At 47.6% G+C, this 17,510-nt stretch overlaps 3 protein-coding genes across 3 annotated transcripts; 1 reads left to right on the top strand and 2 right to left on the bottom strand.

The window, feature by feature from the left end:
• Positions 1-1,044: 1,044 nt before the first annotated feature.
• On the bottom strand, positions 1,045-2,121 carry LOC128707707 (fatty acid hydroxylase domain-containing protein 2-like). Its single transcript, XM_053802669.1, has 3 exons — positions 2,010-2,121; positions 1,255-1,885; positions 1,045-1,186 (listed from the first exon to the last, which is right to left on the bottom strand). The coding sequence occupies exons 1-3, from the start codon at positions 2,119-2,121 to the stop codon at positions 1,045-1,047; spliced, it is 885 nt and encodes a 294-aa protein (XP_053658644.1).
• Positions 2,122-5,612: 3,491 nt separating this feature from the next.
• Positions 5,613-6,864, top strand: LOC128707175 (fatty acid hydroxylase domain-containing protein 2). The gene is made up of 3 exons (XM_053802126.1): positions 5,613-5,851; positions 5,930-6,634; positions 6,708-6,864. The coding sequence occupies exons 1-3, from the start codon at positions 5,613-5,615 to the stop codon at positions 6,862-6,864; spliced, it is 1,101 nt and encodes a 366-aa protein (XP_053658101.1).
• A 4,819-nt stretch (positions 6,865-11,683) lies between these two features.
• Positions 11,684-17,054, bottom strand: LOC128719452 (adenylate cyclase type 9). Its single transcript, XM_053813079.1, has 4 exons — positions 16,771-17,054; positions 15,375-16,631; positions 15,112-15,212; positions 11,684-15,045 (listed from the first exon to the last, which is right to left on the bottom strand). Exons 1-4 carry the CDS (start codon positions 17,010-17,012, stop codon positions 11,684-11,686), a joined length of 4,962 nt encoding a protein of 1,653 aa, XP_053669054.1. The 5' UTR covers positions 17,013-17,054.
• Positions 17,055-17,510: the final 456 nt, after the last annotated feature.

Here is a 17,510-nt window from a genome sequence, read left to right as displayed (position 1 = left end):
ACAGAACTAAAAAAACAAGTAACCATTTTTTCTGGATTTTTGGAAAACTGTGAGTTATCTTTAAAAAGAAAATAGTATTGTTAACGTATTTTTTTTATTGTGTCAAAATATACTTTGATGAAACAAAAAAATTGAAAAGCAAAGCTGATTGTCTTTCGGGATGTGGTGTGAAGAAATAAGAATAAGGGATTTTCCTTTTAAGGCCACTTCAGAGGTTTTAAAACAGGACTTAATCTTGCGCCATCGAGTGTACTCTGACCTTTGAGGTCAGACAAGAGGATGGAATAATCTGGGGGTCGTGCGAATACTCCAGATAATTCCCTAGACAAAACGAAACTTGAAACTATCTATCAAACAGAACTACTCAACTCAACTCAGACTCAGGCACAGGTCTAATGATTTTGATCTTGCAACATGACATCAAAATAGGGAAGACAAATTAATACTCGCTGTAATAGTATAGTCGACAATGGAAAGACATGCACATGCTTGGTTTGGGTTCAAAAATCGATTAAAACAAAGAGGTTTTATGAGTCACTTAGCAGAACTTACCAGATATAGCAGTGCATAGGTACTTCAGGAATTAATCCTGTCGACATTTGTTTTGGAATGTGTGTCACAACGTTGATGGTTGATTTTTCAGTTCAACGCCAGATTGTAAGTAACTTCTTCTTTATCGGCAACTTTATCAACAACCTCAAAAGGTCTAGGCTTGCCAGTTGATAGATTATTTGATAGATGCTGACAAAAATTTGTACTTTCATTTAGGTCATTTACTCCATATCGGATGTGGATTCACGATGTACTGCGGGAATAGTTTCACTTTTATGTCACATTTATTATAAAAAAATTAACTTTTTTATGTCTCTTTATCATACATAACGTGGCTCTCCTCCGCTACTCCTAAAATGGAAGCGCACAGATGAGAGATAATATACATCATCGGCTTAGGCAACAAATCATCATCCTCAATGAAATAAGGGAGCTTCCCTTTTATCGATAAAAAAAAAATATTTTGTTTTGTACAATCACCCATATCCTCGTCTATTGGTCGGGATGGGTGTCTCGCACCGGTTCCAGCGATGTTAGAATGTAATCCCGCTTGAACTGTTTGGAGCGGTGGAACATTTCACTAGTACCGTGCAACCAATCAAGCACACCCAGCACACCGTAACACTGATTGAACCTGGTAAAAAGAAGGAAAAAAGTTTGATTGTGATTATTTCCACCAAACGCCAACTGCGTAACGCTTACTTCAAATGGTGAAAGTCATGCTGTTCGGGACTGGGCAGAAATGGCAGATGGTATCCGGAATGTACGTGCAGCGTGTTTGAAATCGCAATGGTAAACCAGAGCCACGCCACGGAAACATGGCAGCCGGTAGTCCACACACCGACCGCTATCGGTAGCAGATTGCTCAGCACGTTCTCGATCGGGTGCGCGTACATCGCTGTGATCGCGATCGGGGCCGTCCATTCATGGTGTCGCTTGTGGATGTACCGGTAGATACGGCCATCGTGTAGCAACCGGTGGCTGTAGTAAAACATCACCTCCTCGATCAGTATGCACACGGCCAGCTGCCACACGACCGTCACGAACGTTGGCAGCTCGCGGATGGTTGCGTGCGTTTGCGCCGGCAACAGATAGTACATGAGAAAGAGTAGCGGAAACCCGGTGAAGAATTGATTGAACAGCACCTGTCGGATGACGGTCCGCAGCCGGGCCGGATCGACCGGTTCATTCGTGCCGGGTTGCACTTTGTAGCGGCGCATAAACCCCGGCCGTCCGGTAACATCAAACAGCGTGTAGCCGAGCCCAATACTCCAGTAGATCAGCGAAGTGTACACGTACGACCCGACGGTCCAAAGGGCGAGTGGATTATCACCTGCAAGTACGTATATTGCCGGGGTGTTATTTTAAAGTGCGTAGAGTATTGCCCACCCACCCTTGATAAGATTATCGTGGTGTGAGAAGAAACCCGTGACGATGTGGTTTGTGTGTACTCGTACCGGTGATGTCCAGGAAGCGGTCCCACAGCGATTGCCACATGCTACCGGAAGCGCCCCAAAACACCCGAAACTGGTGCGCCGGTAGATCGAACAGCTCCACCGTGAGCGACATGATCGCCGTGTGTGCGTGTGTGTGTGGGTGACGATTCAAAACTTGACGTTCCTGTATGCGTTACAAACTCCCCCGGGGAGCAAGCAAAACCGGCCACCGCGTGTTCGCACAGTTCAATCGACTTCAGCGTACTGATCTGATGGGATCGTGTACAGCTTGCAAATAAAGATGAATTGCGACCTGATCGGAAGGCCCGTGTAAGCGTATGCGTGCGCACGGAGAGAAAGCCTGCTTAATGATGCTGGTGGTGGTAGCCAATTGAAGATTCAATTGCTATACAATTACAACATTCCACGGGAACGTGTGTGCGCGGGCGACCACTACTACCGTGTGCGTTTTCCCTGCTGTAACGGATGCTTTTTGCGTTGCGTACGGTAGACGTTTTGTGATTGTAGGCACATTTGGGGCGATTATTGGCGATTATTTAAGCAACGAGCGAGACAGATGATGAGAGTGGGAAGACACAGAACAACAACAACAGCGTGCGGATCAGTCGTTTGCGTTTGCCGTTTAATGCTAACGCGTATTGCTTTTATGCGTTGTGTTGTTGCCTATCGGGCACAGGTCGTACAGAAACGGACGGAGCAAAATGGGAAGAATCTCCCAGATCGAAAGGTCAATCCCGGTGGGGTGATTGCTTCTTTTTTGGGGAGGTTGTTCCTTTGTTACAGTGGTAGAGAGATTAGGGTGAATGGTTTCTTTCACTGTGTGTTAATCGCACCGAGATTAGGACGATGACGTTAAAGTAGCTTGTTCTAAAGTGTTTGCCACCTTGTACCTTATTCGAGAGGAATGACTGGGCCCTTTTACTGTTGTTTGTTATTGTTTGCTACTATAATCGTAAGCAAGATAAACGAAGCTAGAAAGAAAACGATAAGAAACAAATAAAAAGCGCATTATAATTCTATTTCCATTCCGATGGAGTCGGGGCAGAACAATGTTTGATAACGGGGGTGATATGCACACTCGCACACTACTCAAGGTTGAAGGGCTTTTAGAATACCCGGGAACTCGTTAGCAACAGCGAAAATAACGAACATATTCTTTACCATCAACTCTCCGCTTTTTATCCATCTAGCCCATTATTTTTCCGTCCGCCCTAATTTGCCAACATTTTGCATAATGCTATAGATTGCATGTCCAGCGTAACGTACCACTTGCCTGCAGCTGGGCGGCACTGAGCTATTGCCACCTCCACCACAGCGGCAGAACAATGCCACCGATCGCAACGCTGCAAACCAAAACAAAACTCCGTCAGTCTTTGTTGGTCGGGGCGCTCTGCCCTCTAATTGGAATCGTTATGCAGTTTTATCGAGAACAAAGCATGTGGCGGGTATATCGGTATTGGTAGCGCTAGATAAAGTGCGGGATGCGTTGAAGCAACGAGCGAGCAGCGTTACGAGAGCGGTAACGTACTGGTGCAGATGCACTTGCTTTGTGCTGGTTTGAGTGGAAAGGTTTGGAGAGATTATGGAACCAGCGGGTGAGACAACAAAGCATAAAGAAAGCTTCCGGACAATATTGTAAATACAAAGAACGCGCGAGCGTAAGAAAGAGTGAGAGAGAAGGTGTGCGAAATGGAAAAGAATGTTTGTTTAGTAATTTAGCTGTCCTTTCAGGCAAATTGAACTGCTTATCAACAAATTTATGTATATAAGACTGCAACTTGTAGTAAATTCTTAAACAGTATAACAGTGAAAAATGATTTTTGGTCGTCTTGTAAATACAAAATATTACTACATTTTCAATAATATTGTTTTCATAACATACCTATGCAAGTCTAGCGTTTTTTTGTATTTAATTCGAAATGTTTAAGCTCATTTGCCAAAAGTAGTAATCCAAACAAGGAGAAACATTGATAAAATGAGAAATGAAGAGCGAACTATTGTACATAACAGGGTTCGCTGCGGTATTTTAGATATTCTGAAAACACGAGGGAGTTTTTCTACTGTTTTGAAGTTTTCAATCGTGTAAGAGTGAAAGCTTTAAAACATCAATATGTTGCTGGTGGTCCTGAATATAAAATCGTTTTAAATTTTTTTTAACTTTAATTTATTATTACGTGCACAACTAAGTGTAATAAGTAAGTAATATACCGTAAAAGTAAAATAAATGTGTTCGATTTATTAATAACTTATCGTAAAATGATCAATATAGAGGTTTTCCACGAGGTTTTCTCGTGGAAAACTCTATAGTTTTTCCCATTTTTCACTCTCACACTCACGCTCTTGGATTGTACTCGCATTGCTTTCTCCAGTATGGTTTGGTTTGTTGTCCTGGCACGATTTGGAGTACAGTCGTCTGTTTGGGTTCGGTTTTAAGGGTTGGAGGCATTGTTTTGGGGGATACTCCGGGTGTGTACAAAACAGGCAACAGCGTTAGACAAGCGCCACATTCGGGAGCAAGTGAAAGAACCTACTAGTACGTGGTGCGTGCCTTTCTCTATCGTTCCTTCTCACTCTACTGCTTTCGTAAATACACTTTCCCCCCGCCGTCCCGTGGGTTCACTCCCGTCCTTACCCGTTCGCCCGTGTACAGAAGGGTCAGGAAACGAATAAATTGCGTCGGAATATCCTTACAGCAATCGACCGGGACATTAGGGCCAGCGTTAGTGTAGCCAGTAGTTGGCATCTGGTGTCTGGTGTACACACATCAGCTGTGCTTTCAACCCTCCTAGTGTTAAGGGCGAACGCTTCAAGGGACTCCCCCGGGACACAAAAGCTCCACCAGCAGCGAAGGTATTGTAGCAGGCGCCTACTATCAAACATCAAAAACACATAAGGAAACTCGGGAACAGTTGCATCTTATTACACTGTTTTACATCTCGCAAAGCGTAGTTGTGGGGGAGTAGTGGGGACAAAAATGTGCATCAAAACCCCCTGTTGATATGCATTCGCGCGTGTTAGTGTTTTTTAAAATGTAATTATGTTTTTAAACATTCAAAACAGACACTCGCCAATCCGTTGCATAACTTAAGGCAACGCGCATTTACCCTCAACCAGTGCCGAAGCGTGGACTGTGGAGAGTATGGGGATATTATCTATTGTTACACTAATTAATGGAACCATTTAAAAGAAAGGTGAAAAGGGGAAGAAAGAGGTGTGCGGTTTTTCCTGTAGTTTAGTAGTAGCGAATACGCGCACTACCCTTGACCTTCGGGGGCATAATTGATTTATGTAATCACATAACGACGACGCTTGGGCGAGTGCGGTGAAATAAATGCGTCATTTGTGGTGTTAAGCCGTCAAAAAGAGAGCACGGTGGAGGCGAAGGTGGAATGATTTAAAAGAAAAACATTCTTGGCACCACTGCCCTTACCTTACCACCGGTACGAAAAGCTGGATGAAAAATCAATTCATTGATTTTTGTTTTGTTTTTTTTTTTTCCTTTCTCTCGTGTTTCGCCCTAACTAATATCGCTGCATAAACAAACATGCTGCCGGTGTGGGGACGGAAGAAAAAAAAAACATTTCTACTCACCTTGCAATCCAGATGGAGAGTAGTCCGAGCTGTTTGGAGCGGGAATTATCAGCAGCTGACGACCAGCAACCGATCGTCCCGCCGGATGATGCCGAACGCACGCCGGAAAACGATGGGCGCCGCATCAAACCGACACCGATGCCGGCGATCGAGTCGCAAAATCCGCGCCTTCTATCCTCGCTGTACAGCTTTCTCGTGATCGTCAGCTTCTTTCTCGTCGGTTTTGCCGCGTTCCGCAACACACTGACCTGGTGAGTGGGGGGTTTTTTAATAGGGCGGGTGGGGGGCCCTGTCCCCGATCGCGCACTGTTAACGCACTGTTACTGCAGGCATCTGCAGCGGTTCTGGGGCGCATCCGGGGACTTCTGGCAGTCGCAGTGGGATCGCTTCATCGACTTCACCGGCGAGGATCCGGCCCGGCTGTGGGTGCTGAGCACCACCATCTTCACGATGGCGGTGTACTGGGTGTTCGGTGGCATCTACACGCTGTTTGACGTGACGTGCCGGCCGGCGATCATACGCCGGTACAAGATGCAACCGGGCACGAACGAACCGGTCGACCGGCGCCGGCTGGCGAAGGTGATTGCGACCGTGCTGATGAACCAAACGGTGGTCGGTGTACCGATGGCGTACTGCATGTACCAGGCGATGCGTTTCCGTGGGCTGAACGATTTGCGCGAGCTGCCCACCTTTCACTGGGTGCTGGCGGAGCTGTCATTCTGCATCTTCATAGAGGAGATTGGGTTTTACTACGCGCACCGGCTGCTGCACAGCCGACGGATCTACCGGTACATCCACAAGCAGCACCACGAATGGACGGCCCCGATCGCCATCACCGCCATCTACTGCCATCCGGTGGAGCACGTGTTCAGCAACCTTGTACCACCGTTTCTGGGCATCTTCATGCTCGGCAGCCACGTGGCGGTGGCCTGGTTGTGGTTTACGCTGGTAATACTCTCCACGTTGAACGCGCACTCCGGCTACCATCTGCCATTCTTTCCGAGTCCCGAAGCGCACGACTTCCATCATCTCAAGTAAGGCAACCGACCGTTAGGGATATGACCCACCTCGCAACATGCCCGTTTAATGTGTGTTTCTTTGCTTTAGGTTTAACCAATGTTTCGGTGTGCTTGGAGTGCTCGATCGGCTACACGGTACGGACGCACTGTTCCGCACGACGAAGGCATATGCGCGACATATCATGATGCTGAGTTTCATACCGGCCCGTGAAGCGTTCCCCGAACCGGCCAAGAAGGCGTTCTGAGCAGGGTCCGACAACACACATCACAGACAGATCAGTTAGATCACAGGCACCGCATCCTGGTCACGGCACCAGATCGTCACAGTAACTACATCTACTCTTACCTATAACACTTCACCACATCACCACACAGTCACACACCCTGAACGGAAGCGAAACGTGCCCCACGTCGATGTCCGGTGTGAGCATCCTTAGAGCTACTACCAACACTAGATACCTATCGTTACCACACACACACAACCCGAACCGGGTCACGCTGGTATCCAGAAGTCGTTGATGGTGCCGCACCGTGCAGATGAATCCCTACTACTACTCACCTTCTATATGTCCAAGAATGTAACTTTTTGTTTGCGAAATGTCAAAACGATTATACTTAATAAACATCACAAACTACACTGAACGTCCGATAAGCTGACGTTAACACCGTAAAGTGGCATTGCTCCTCACTACAAAATCAATAGCATCTCGAAAATATTGCTTTTTTTTGTGTAGTAGAGGACGAATAACAGAGCTACTGCCCTGTATAAAGATATTTTCTTCTTTCACAAACGTATTGGGCTATAAGATCTCAGTTAATTATTAATGGTTCGTACTTTTGAGATAAATTTTATTACCAGCTTTTGACATTTGTTTTGCGTTGACCACGTAGCGTTACGAGTTACTTTAGAGTGATGCTATTGCAGTTAAATCTCCCTTTCTCTCTCTCTCTCTCTCCCCCTCTTGCAGCATCAATTGTTTTGAACTATCGAATGCTGCGCATCAGGAGCGTACGTGTTGTGAATGTAATTTTTTTTTTGTTCGTCTACTTCACCTTCTCTATAATACTCGATCACATTTCATATATCTTTAGTAACTGTTCCTGATCAGTATGTTTAGGTTATTGCTCCACGCTCCATGTGTGGCTGTTTTGTGTTTATTAACTAGAAACCAGTCCAGTAGAATCATTCGTCCAAAAGTGCGATCAAATTCGTTCCGTAATGTATCTTACTGCTGTTTGAAATCTGCTTCTCAATTTAAAAAAAAAACTAGCTGAGAACCCCTGCGTATCTTACCATGCTAGTAGCTAGCACACATATTTAAAAAAACACACACACACACAACAACGGACTCTTCTTGGAGAAGGTAATTGTACCTTCGATAGCGGTTCGTTCCCTAGTCGATATATTAGTGAAATAGTCGGTTTAGACACTAACGCTGATTGTATGGATTTGTGTACACCTGACAAACGTAGCACACTGTTTCCCTTCTTCGGGTTTTTTACTTTTAATTACCATGTGCTAGATGTTAATGGCTTAGTTTGATGTTGAGTATTTGAGGAACAACATGTTGTGTACTTCATTTGTTTTGCTAAATTACATTCCGCCCCCCCTTCACACACACACAAACACACCCACTAATCCGTCCCACCATCGAACTCCATCTTTCTTCGGTGGACGGCGTGGGCGAAAAAGGGGCTTGGTCCTATTGCTTTCTGACACAGCGCACAGTGATAGCATCGCGATTGTTACAACAACAACTACTACTACTATTACAACAAAATACACACCCAACACTTTCGCGTCGTCCATTATGCTTACTGAATGTCCCGTAGTTAGTGCCGCGTAGTAGTTCAAAATGGCGGGATTGGTTCGTTCGTTTGTTTTTTTTTTATGGTAAGCAGTTTATGTGTGTATGCGGTCGTGTGGAAACCATTGCTACGCTTTCTCTTTCGATTGATTAGGCAACATTCAATACCCTTGTGGCATCTGACGCACTCACTGCATACACTCACTTGTTTTGCTCCTGCTCGAGCAAAACGTTATCATTGCTACTAAGAGGTACTAAAAAAAGTACGTGTGTGTGCGTTGCGCCAACGCGGTAATGTATAAAGGTGTGATGTTACGATGTAGTAAAACAATGCCACAATCGACATGTCGACCTGACTAATATAAGCGTCTTCTTTCTAGCGTGGAATAAAATAAAACACACCAGTCGCATCTCTGACCATTACACATTAACATTTCTTCACAGCGAGGCCGGCACACCTCGTTCACTTTCTCTGATATGCATTCCTTACGTTTAACGCACAATTCTTGCCGCTTGCTGGCGCTTCATCTAAGGTTTTGGTAATGGACACGTAACGCGCAAATGGGAATGATAAATACCGTGGTGCACCATTGTACAATATATAGTAATATAAACGTTCTTAGCAGTTGTAACCTTTCTTCATTAGTGTTTGTTTTCGCTTTATTCCCGCGCCGTGAATGTAGGAGCCGAAGAACGATAAACGAATGACGAAACTCCCATTTTTTTCCATTTGTGATCACAGCGTCGTGATGTTTGTTTTTTTAAAAAATAAACTAGATAAATATTTCATACCTTTTCAATATAGTGTATATGTCGATTTATATATATATATCTGTAGTATATCCGTAACAGCAATGGCATTGAAATAACGTACAGGCCTACCCAGCTAGTAAATCATCATTTTGGCAAGAATAGTTATTTGTGAAATCTTTGCAACTTGACACCGTTTGCACCGTTGGCTGGAAATGAAGTATCGCGTATAACGGAGAGTGCCATTTTGTCTATTGTTTTTCTTCATATTCCGCAATTAAAAACAAACAAACCAACGGGCTTGAGGATTTTTTTTTTCGAGAGAAAAAAGGAGAAAACCTCCCCCATTCTCCTTTGAGAAGATATATAAATTATTAAGCAAACGTTAAACGCAACGAAACTATTATTTACACGTTGGCACGTCGGCGATCGGGCGAAAGAGGGTCGGATGGGGAACCCTTTTTGCTTGCCCCCGTACGCTTCACTAGCGGGCTAATATCGCATCGATCCTTAAACTAAATATTGCAAGTATCTGCTGTTTTGAAAAGGCCTTTGAAGATTCCCATGTTTTTGGGGGAGCTGTAAATGAAATCGGGGAACTCCCCCACTCTAGACGCCCTTTCACGCACAAACACTCCGTCGGATCTTGCGGAAGGTGTAGGGCATGGGGACTTCGTGAATGGAATTGTGGTGTGTATGTGTGTGTTTATACATCCTTCTGGCGGAAGTAATTGTAAAGTAATAACTAGTCCAAAGAGAGAAGGCACGTACGTAATAGTATTCTTGGGTTTTGTTGTTTTCCTTGTTTGTTGCAGTTTCATTTCCTGTTCCGTTGCCATTGTTTTCCAATTACTTCTATCATTACCGGTGATGTGTGCGGGTGTGTGTAGTTCGTCTATGTTGTATACGTTAAAAACTGATCCACCGTGACTGTTACACACACACACCCATATATCCTGAAACAAAGATCTAACTAGTTCTAAGCGTATACAGCGACATCAAGCGGTGGCAGATATCAAACCACACACCGATTCTTATTAGTGATGTGCATGGTGAGTAAGAAAGAGTGAGTGAGCTTCTCTTGAGTGAGTTAATTCGCATCATTACCAAGAGTTCCTGTAACTCAGTTGCGATTTATCCTACACACAATAATTCAAATCACGTATGAGTTATATAACTCATGAGCTATAACTCTTGGTGGTCACACACAGCAACCACAACTGTTAAACCCTTATGAATATAACAATTCAAGCATTTCTGGTTTTGTTTACCTTTCTTGGTTTGACAACGCACGCATACATGAGTTATTCAACTCATGAGTTATAGCTCTTCGCAGATTCTTGAATACGACAACTCACTGAAGAATAACTCTTCAAAGAGTCAATTCGAGAGTAAACTCTTTAATGTAGCTCACTCACACTGAGTCAAATCATCATAGAGAGTGGTTCTGATAGACCGTAGCCATGCACGGCAGCAATAGGAGGCTGACTGCGCGGTATATTCTGAGTTTTGTTTTGCTTCAGGCACACCTAGGAAGCGACAGACACACACACTCATAATACAACACCTGTGGTGGGAGGAGAGGGCGAGGGGAGTATGCTGACAGGATGAGGAGAGGTTGTTGGAGGTTTGAGCAACATGGTTAGGGACTGGGTGGCTTAAAACGGAGACTTATTCGTACGGACTGACGTAAAAGGTGTAGCTTTAGACGACTCTTCGTGAACTAGTAAAAGTGCATAGGCGTTACACATCGAATAGGTCAGTGAGGTCTCCGACACCTTTAGGATCTCTTTGCGATGTGCACATATAGTTCTGTATTCTTAAAACAAAAACTCAAATGGAGGAGATATTTGTTTGATTGGCTAGAAAGGGGGAAACCGATACGAGGAGTAACCGTGCGGAGTGATACACACAGTAATGCGACAAACGAGTTGTTCTACTTGGTTAAAATTGCTACCTTTCAAATCCTTTCTATCCACCAGCATGATTATTGCCTTAAAATGAGTAACTCGTTTTTTCCTGTTTAGTTGTGCATCAGTTTACATCAGTGCCGTTTTGGGAGAGGGCGGTTGCACCGGATAAAATCCGACTGGTACACGCCTTGAAGTTCGTAACTCTACTAACTCATCCAGTATTTCCTGTTTCGTCTTTTCGAGACCATAGAGATTAATGATCAGCGGGAGGTTTGTTTTGTTCCTAGACATTTCTAGCGCCTAGGAGTAGCTGCTACCTTTGTTTTAATGCACCGTACGGTGTAGTTGTACCATCAATTTCGTATTAGCTATTAACCTTCGGTTTGTTCCTATCGGGGGTATGGTTTGTCTCCACAGCAAAGTAGTAGCAAACGCTTTTTTCAAAAAACGCGGTACACTTCGATGTACCGGTACGCATCTCAACAACTCCAAAACAATCCTATCCCAATTCGACGGCACCGTACCGTGATGACGGTACAAGAAAATGACTAAAAAAGAAAGCTTTCTCCTCCGTGCGTTTGCTTTCTTCCTATCTACACGGGATCTATATCTAGTTCTGGTGGTCCCAGTAGGTCCGGTTTCTTGCCAACCAGCAGGTACACTTCCATATGGTCCTTGCCCTTCACGTACACCTTACCGCGCGGCTCGAAGTCGAACCGTTCGCCCAACACCGGTACACAATCGCTGCCGATCTGTACCCGGCCCGCCACACCGGTCGAATCCATCCGGCTGGCGACATTAACCGCATCGCCCCAGATGTCGTAGTACAGCTTGCTCGTACCGATCACACCGGCCGTTACGTCGCCAAAGTTGTACCCGACCCGCATGATCAGATTAAACTCCAGCAGATCGCGATTGAATGATTCCACCACCTGCTGCATCGCGAGGGCAAAGTCGAGCAGCGTGTACAGATGCTCGTAGTTTTCGCCCCGACTGCCCGGATCGAGCCCGGACGCGGCCATAAACGTGCTGCCGATCGTTTTGATCTTTTCCACGCACCGAAACTCGGGCCGGGCCAGCAGCTCGTCAAAGTCACCGATCAGTTCGTTCAGCACGCGAAGATACTCCTTCCCGCCGAGGTACGATTCGTCGTACATTTCGTTAAAGTTGACAATGCTCGCAAAGATGATGCCGATGTTGTGATGGTTTTCCGAATATTTGGCAGTATTTTTCAGCTGCTCCGCCACATGCTTCGGAATGATGTTGTGCAGCAGCATGTCTGCTTGGTTTTTCATATTCTGCACCCGTATCTTGTCCTGGTTTGCAACGGCACTGCCATGAAAGCTTAACCGATAGCCGATCTCAAACTCGCGATTTAAAAACCAAACCAACACGAGAAGCAGTAGCAGATCGACGTATATCTCCACCCGGTAATTGTTGAACCAATCGAACTGGGCACGGTGCAGCATTTCATCGGTGTCACCACCGGCAGTCAGGACCGTGCCGTTCGCTGTAACGCCCGCAGCAACTTCGAGTGCCTGCAGTTCCACCATATGCCCGACCGCAATGCCGACGAATGCGGCCGACGTTAGGCATGCCATCGCGTTGCGCATCCACCAGTTTAGCTGCGTAAAGTTGCAAAAGTGCACGATGCAGATGTACATCAGGAAACCGTAATGGAACTCAAACACTCGAAACTTCGTCACGTCCATCATGGCAAAGTTGGACAGAATCGAGATGACGGGCAGCGACATTAGGATGCCGCCACAGATATGCCACGGGTACCAGTTGGATGCGAGCTGCAGCAGACAGTCGTAACAGCTGCGGCTAGCCATTGGACGTGACCGGCGTACGGTAGGTTTGCGCGTCCTCCGACACACCTGCTTGGTGCAGATAAACAGCGCAAAAAGCTGTACCGTGCTAAAGAACACGAAGATACACACCCACACCTTGTACGATTCGAGATAGACCGAGGGTGAGAGTAGAAACAGTGAGGTCGAGGTCGCAAGATACACGACGAACGATACGAGCATGTCGATGTAGGTGTTGTACTTTGGCGTCGCTAGCGTTGGTGGACCACCGCCCTCGAGTTCGCCACTTTCACTCCCGAACCGGTGTGCCTTCGAGCGAAACTCTTGCTCCATCGGGCGCGATTTGAAGCGTAGCGATACCGGCAACAGCGGTGGCTTTACCAGATAGCTGCGCTGCGATCGTGCATTATCCCGCACGCACCGTATCAGCTGCAGGTCGGACTGTTTGCGCAGCTGCTGCAGACAGGCGGCTAGCGGATCTGGATGCGGTTCCTTAATGCCGACGCAACACTTGGAACCGGTGCCCGGCCCGAGCCGCATGCTACCGTTCGGTTTCTGTGTCGGCTGATGATGATGGTCACCACCAGCCGCGGACGTTACGATCGCACCGGATAGGCTGGACTGCGAGCTGGTAAAATAGCCGGACACGCGATGCACCGACAGCGCGACCGTTTGACTCATCAGCATTATCTGATGCTGGATGCTCGACCGACGGCTGTTTGATCTTATGCCCGAATCTTTGCGCGATGTTGCGGAAGGTGATAGGCTTGCACCGTCGGCACCGAGCAAACGGGAGCTCGGACACACGACAACCGATCCGTGACGTACGTGTTGATGCGCTTCGTTACATGCGTGGTGTGTGGTGGTGATGGTGGAGCTACGGGGCCGACCGAACGTACCACTGTTACTGCCGCCGGCCGCACCGGCAGATAGTGCGATTTCGTGAATGATCGATGACCGGTCCGCCTGTGATCGGTAGCTACCGGTGCGGGCAAACGGCGAAATGTCACTACGCGATTGCGAGATATACGAGCGCACGTCTATTATCTCGTCGAACACGGAACTTTGGCTGGTGTGCGTATTTTCACCACCGGAACCAACCATCCTGCCACATTCACGACCACGCCCCATCGTACTGCACGTTGCGACGGCGGTGGTGACCGTATTGGTGCCGGTCGTGTTGGTGTGTGCATTGCTGCTGACAATACTACCCCCGTTCGTGACGTCCAGCGTGTGGCAGCTCGGACGCGGTGTAACGATCACGATCGGCACATGCTGGTAGCACCCGTTGGTGATGTTCTGATTATTGCTATTGCTATTGCTATTGCTACTGCTGCCGCTTCCACCGGCACCGGTACCGATCGGAACGGTACGCGCATTGCTGCTGCTGCTACTTCTCTCAATACATGGCACATCTTCGTCACAGCTTTTACTACTATCACAGATTCTGCTGCACTCCCCATCCGGAGCACTGTACGTGTCCTGGCGCTTGAGCACCTTGCCGGCCTTCCGTTGCGCCTGTTGGCCACCAGTATCGCCACCGTCCGTCGGCTGCTTTCGCGTACGTTCGTTGAGCATCGCTACTGTCGTCACATCCTGTGGCCGCGTACCGACCGGTGACCGGGTCAAACATTTACTCGTCCCACCATCACCACCACCACCAGCCGCCACCATTTCCGCCATCTCGTCGTCGGACTCGAAACCGTTTGAGATCGATTTTGTGCTGATGATAATTTTTGGCTTCTCCACGGGTGCGCTCGTACCACCGGCCGTACGGTGCGGGTTTAACAAACGGCCGGTATCACCCTTCACGGCCGAACGGAGGAACTTGGTCATCTTCGTTAGCGATGCAATGCGGGGCCGCGGTGTCGAAACCGGTGATGCGTGCAGGGAGGAGAAAAAGACGGGCCCGGCAGGAGATGCCGGTGGTACCGCGGGGTGAATGCCGGATAGATTGGTGGCACTGCGCGACAGGCAGGAACTTTCCGGGTTTTCTTCGCTCGTCGCGTACGGTAGTTCGTCCAGCGGTGAGGCCGATGCGCCCAAAAGATTAAGGTCGACCGGAAGACCAATGCTGGAGAGGCCCTCGGTAATCGAACCGACCAGATCCAGCTTTTTGCCCAGCACGAAATACGTACGGTGCCCTACGGAGTATTGAAGAAAGGTTAGGTACTTGTTGGTGTGACATAGAGGTGCTGTTTTGAACCTACCATCGACTTCTTCGCCTTCCTCTATGATATAGGAATCGCCCAGGAAGCCGCAAGTTTCCTCCGATACGTGCACCTGGTCGGGTTTTCCACTGGACTCCATGCTGTTTCCGAAGAAAGGGAAAGTTTTAGTTGTTTAGACTCTGGATCTTCTTGATCAAGACCGACAGCTGTTGCAAAATTCATTCTGATTCATACATCAGAGTCATCCAACACTAGGTTTAGACATCACGTAACTGTTTTGGCCAACTAAATCCAATACTTACCGATTAGCAAGCGTAACATCGTTGCTCCACACATCGAACTTGACCCGTTTCGTACCAACAATGCCGCAAAGCACCGTACCGGTATGGACACCGACACGCATCTTGATGCCCTCGTTCCGTTGCGCATCAAACACCCGGATCGATTCGATCATGCCGAGCCCCATCTCGACGCAGCAGATTGCATGATCCGGGCGCGGTTCCGGACAACCGGACACACAGTAATAGCAATCACCCAGCGTCGATATCTTCTCGCATCCATTCACCAGACAGAGGTCGTCGAAGCGTTCGAACAGATCGTTCAGTATCTCCACCAGCTGTTCGGCCGTCTTTGTCGATGACATGCGCGTAAAGCCGACTATATCCGCAAACAGTATGCTTACGTTTTCCATCCGGTTCATGTGGAACGGACGGAACAGCGACTTTAGATCGGACGGTGTGGTGCGCCGTGGTGCTGCTTGGGCAGAGGTGGGGTACTGGTCGAAGCTGGTGCCTTTCGGCACACTGCCACTCTCCTTTAGCAGCAGATCCGCCACCTTCGGTGGCATCATCGAGTGGATCATCTTCTCCTTGAGCTGCTTCTCCATCTCGAGCTGTCGCCGTACGAGCAGGTTCTGGCCGACCTTCATAAACGTGCCGCGCATACGCACCACCGTCATGATCAGTATCTGGATGCCGATCAGATGTACGCACAGCTGTATCAGCACCCGTATCAGCACGATCTTGTACACGAACGAGTCGCCGGAATGTTGGTAGTCCGTACCGATCGCACCGTCCTCGGCGAGCAACCGTGCGACGGTGTGCGTGACGCTGCCAGTAACGAGCGGTGACGCGGTCGGTTGGCCACCCGGCCGCGAGTTGTAGTCGTAGTGCGTCTGGTGAAGAAACGAGAGCACCTCGAAGCAAACGGAGTACGCCATGGTGATGGTGCAGCAGAGCCACAACGGTAGCGGTATGATCGTGTAGATGAGCATTACGATCTCGATGCAGATGGAAAAGTGGCCGAGCGGGCTGAGCGCTTCACGCGTCAGCAGCAGCAGAAAGAGCGAAAACATGCAGAGCAGGATGGCGCAGAAGGACGATATCAGGTTCGTGTGCGCACGGTAGATGTCGGTGCGCGTCACCCACAGACCGGCGAGCGCGAACAGAAAGATTAATCCGATCGATACGGTCAGCAGCGTGAAGCTGGTCGGGCCACCGTCAAACAGGAAGTACAGCAGCCACACGAGCGAGCAGAGCAGGATGTAGAATAGTGCGAAGCTGAAAGCAGAAGTAGACATAGTCATGCATGCGAGGTTGGGAGAGAGTGAGGAGTTTTTTGTTGCGTAGCAGCAGCAGAAAACCAACAGACACACACACACACAAAGAGGGAAGCGCCCGGATGTCCAGGTGTTCTTACCGAAACTTAAGGCGCAGCTGCGGAAATACGCTCGCCTGGTATTGGCCCTCCAGCACGGGTGAATCGAAACGGGGATCGAACCAAGACCGCGGTGCAGCCCGTTCGAACGCAACCGGCAACATCACGCTGCAGCACGAATGGCGCCGGCCGGTTTGGCTCAGATAGGACTGGATGTACGGTGCTAGCGAGATCTGGATGTCCTCCACCGAACCTTTCTGGCTTTCGGTCAGCACCGGGGGCATGGTCGTGAACGAGGTCGATGTACGATAGTTGGATGCCGTCTGTTGAATAAACGAAACCGATTAATACAATGGTCAATATTTACATGAAGAAAACATTATTACAGGGTTCGTAAGTTAAGAATGAGAAAGTCCAATAATTTCTTGCGCGGTTTTATGCGCGTTGAAGTACAAAAAGAATTTGCGGCTGACACTGAATCGAATGGAAATAATTCCAAAATATAGAATAAAAGCCACTATCAGTTTTTAGATTGCTTATTATTTCAATTAAAATTTAAAAAAAAATGACAGTCGCGAAAGCTTGGCAGAGAATCGATTTCAATTTGCAAATGCGTTAAATATTTCATTGTAGCGTGCAAAAAAACAAAAGAAACCGTCTGTTAGTTCAGTAGCTGCTGACATCAGACCTTTTCCTTTTTGTGTTTATTGCCACAATGGAATAGATGCGCAAAGTTACTCAGCCGACTCTTCTGCACAAACTGCACCGTCTCGGATGGTGCA

The sequence above is a fragment of the Anopheles marshallii genome, chromosome X (genome assembly GCF_943734725.1).
Source record: "Anopheles marshallii chromosome X, idAnoMarsDA_429_01, whole genome shotgun sequence".
Taxonomy (NCBI): Eukaryota; Metazoa; Arthropoda; class Insecta; order Diptera; family Culicidae; genus Anopheles; species Anopheles marshallii.
The sequence above is the reverse complement of the archived record's forward strand: the minus strand, read 5'-3'. Positions and strand labels throughout refer to the sequence as shown.

Coding starts and splice junctions, on each gene's coding strand:
- LOC128707707 (XM_053802669.1), bottom strand. CDS start 2,121: ATGTCGCTCACGGTGGAGCTGTTCGATCTACCGGCGCACCAGTTTCGG. Junction 1,886..2,009: donor CCGCTTCCTGGACATCACCG/GTACGAGTACAC, acceptor ACGTACTTGCAG/GTGATAATCCACTCGCCCTT. Junction 1,187..1,254: donor CATGACTTTCACCATTTGAA/GTAAGCGTTACG, acceptor TCTTTTTACCAG/GTTCAATCAGTGTTACGGTG.
- LOC128707175 (XM_053802126.1), top strand. CDS start 5,613: ATGGAGAGTAGTCCGAGCTGTTTGGAGCGGGAATTATCAGCAGCTGAC. Junction 5,852..5,929: donor TTCCGCAACACACTGACCTG/GTGAGTGGGGGG, acceptor CTGTTACTGCAG/GCATCTGCAGCGGTTCTGGG. Junction 6,635..6,707: donor CACGACTTCCATCATCTCAA/GTAAGGCAACCG, acceptor TCTTTGCTTTAG/GTTTAACCAATGTTTCGGTG.
- LOC128719452 (XM_053813079.1), bottom strand. CDS start 17,012: ATGCCCCCGGTGCTGACCGAAAGCCAGAAAGGTTCGGTGGAGGACATC. Junction 15,213..15,374: donor GATGTTACGCTTGCTAATCG/GTAAGTATTGGA, acceptor CTTCGGAAACAG/CATGGAGTCCAGTGGAAAAC. Junction 15,046..15,111: donor GGAAGGCGAAGAAGTCGATG/GTAGGTTCAAAA, acceptor AATACTCCGTAG/GGCACCGTACGTATTTCGTG.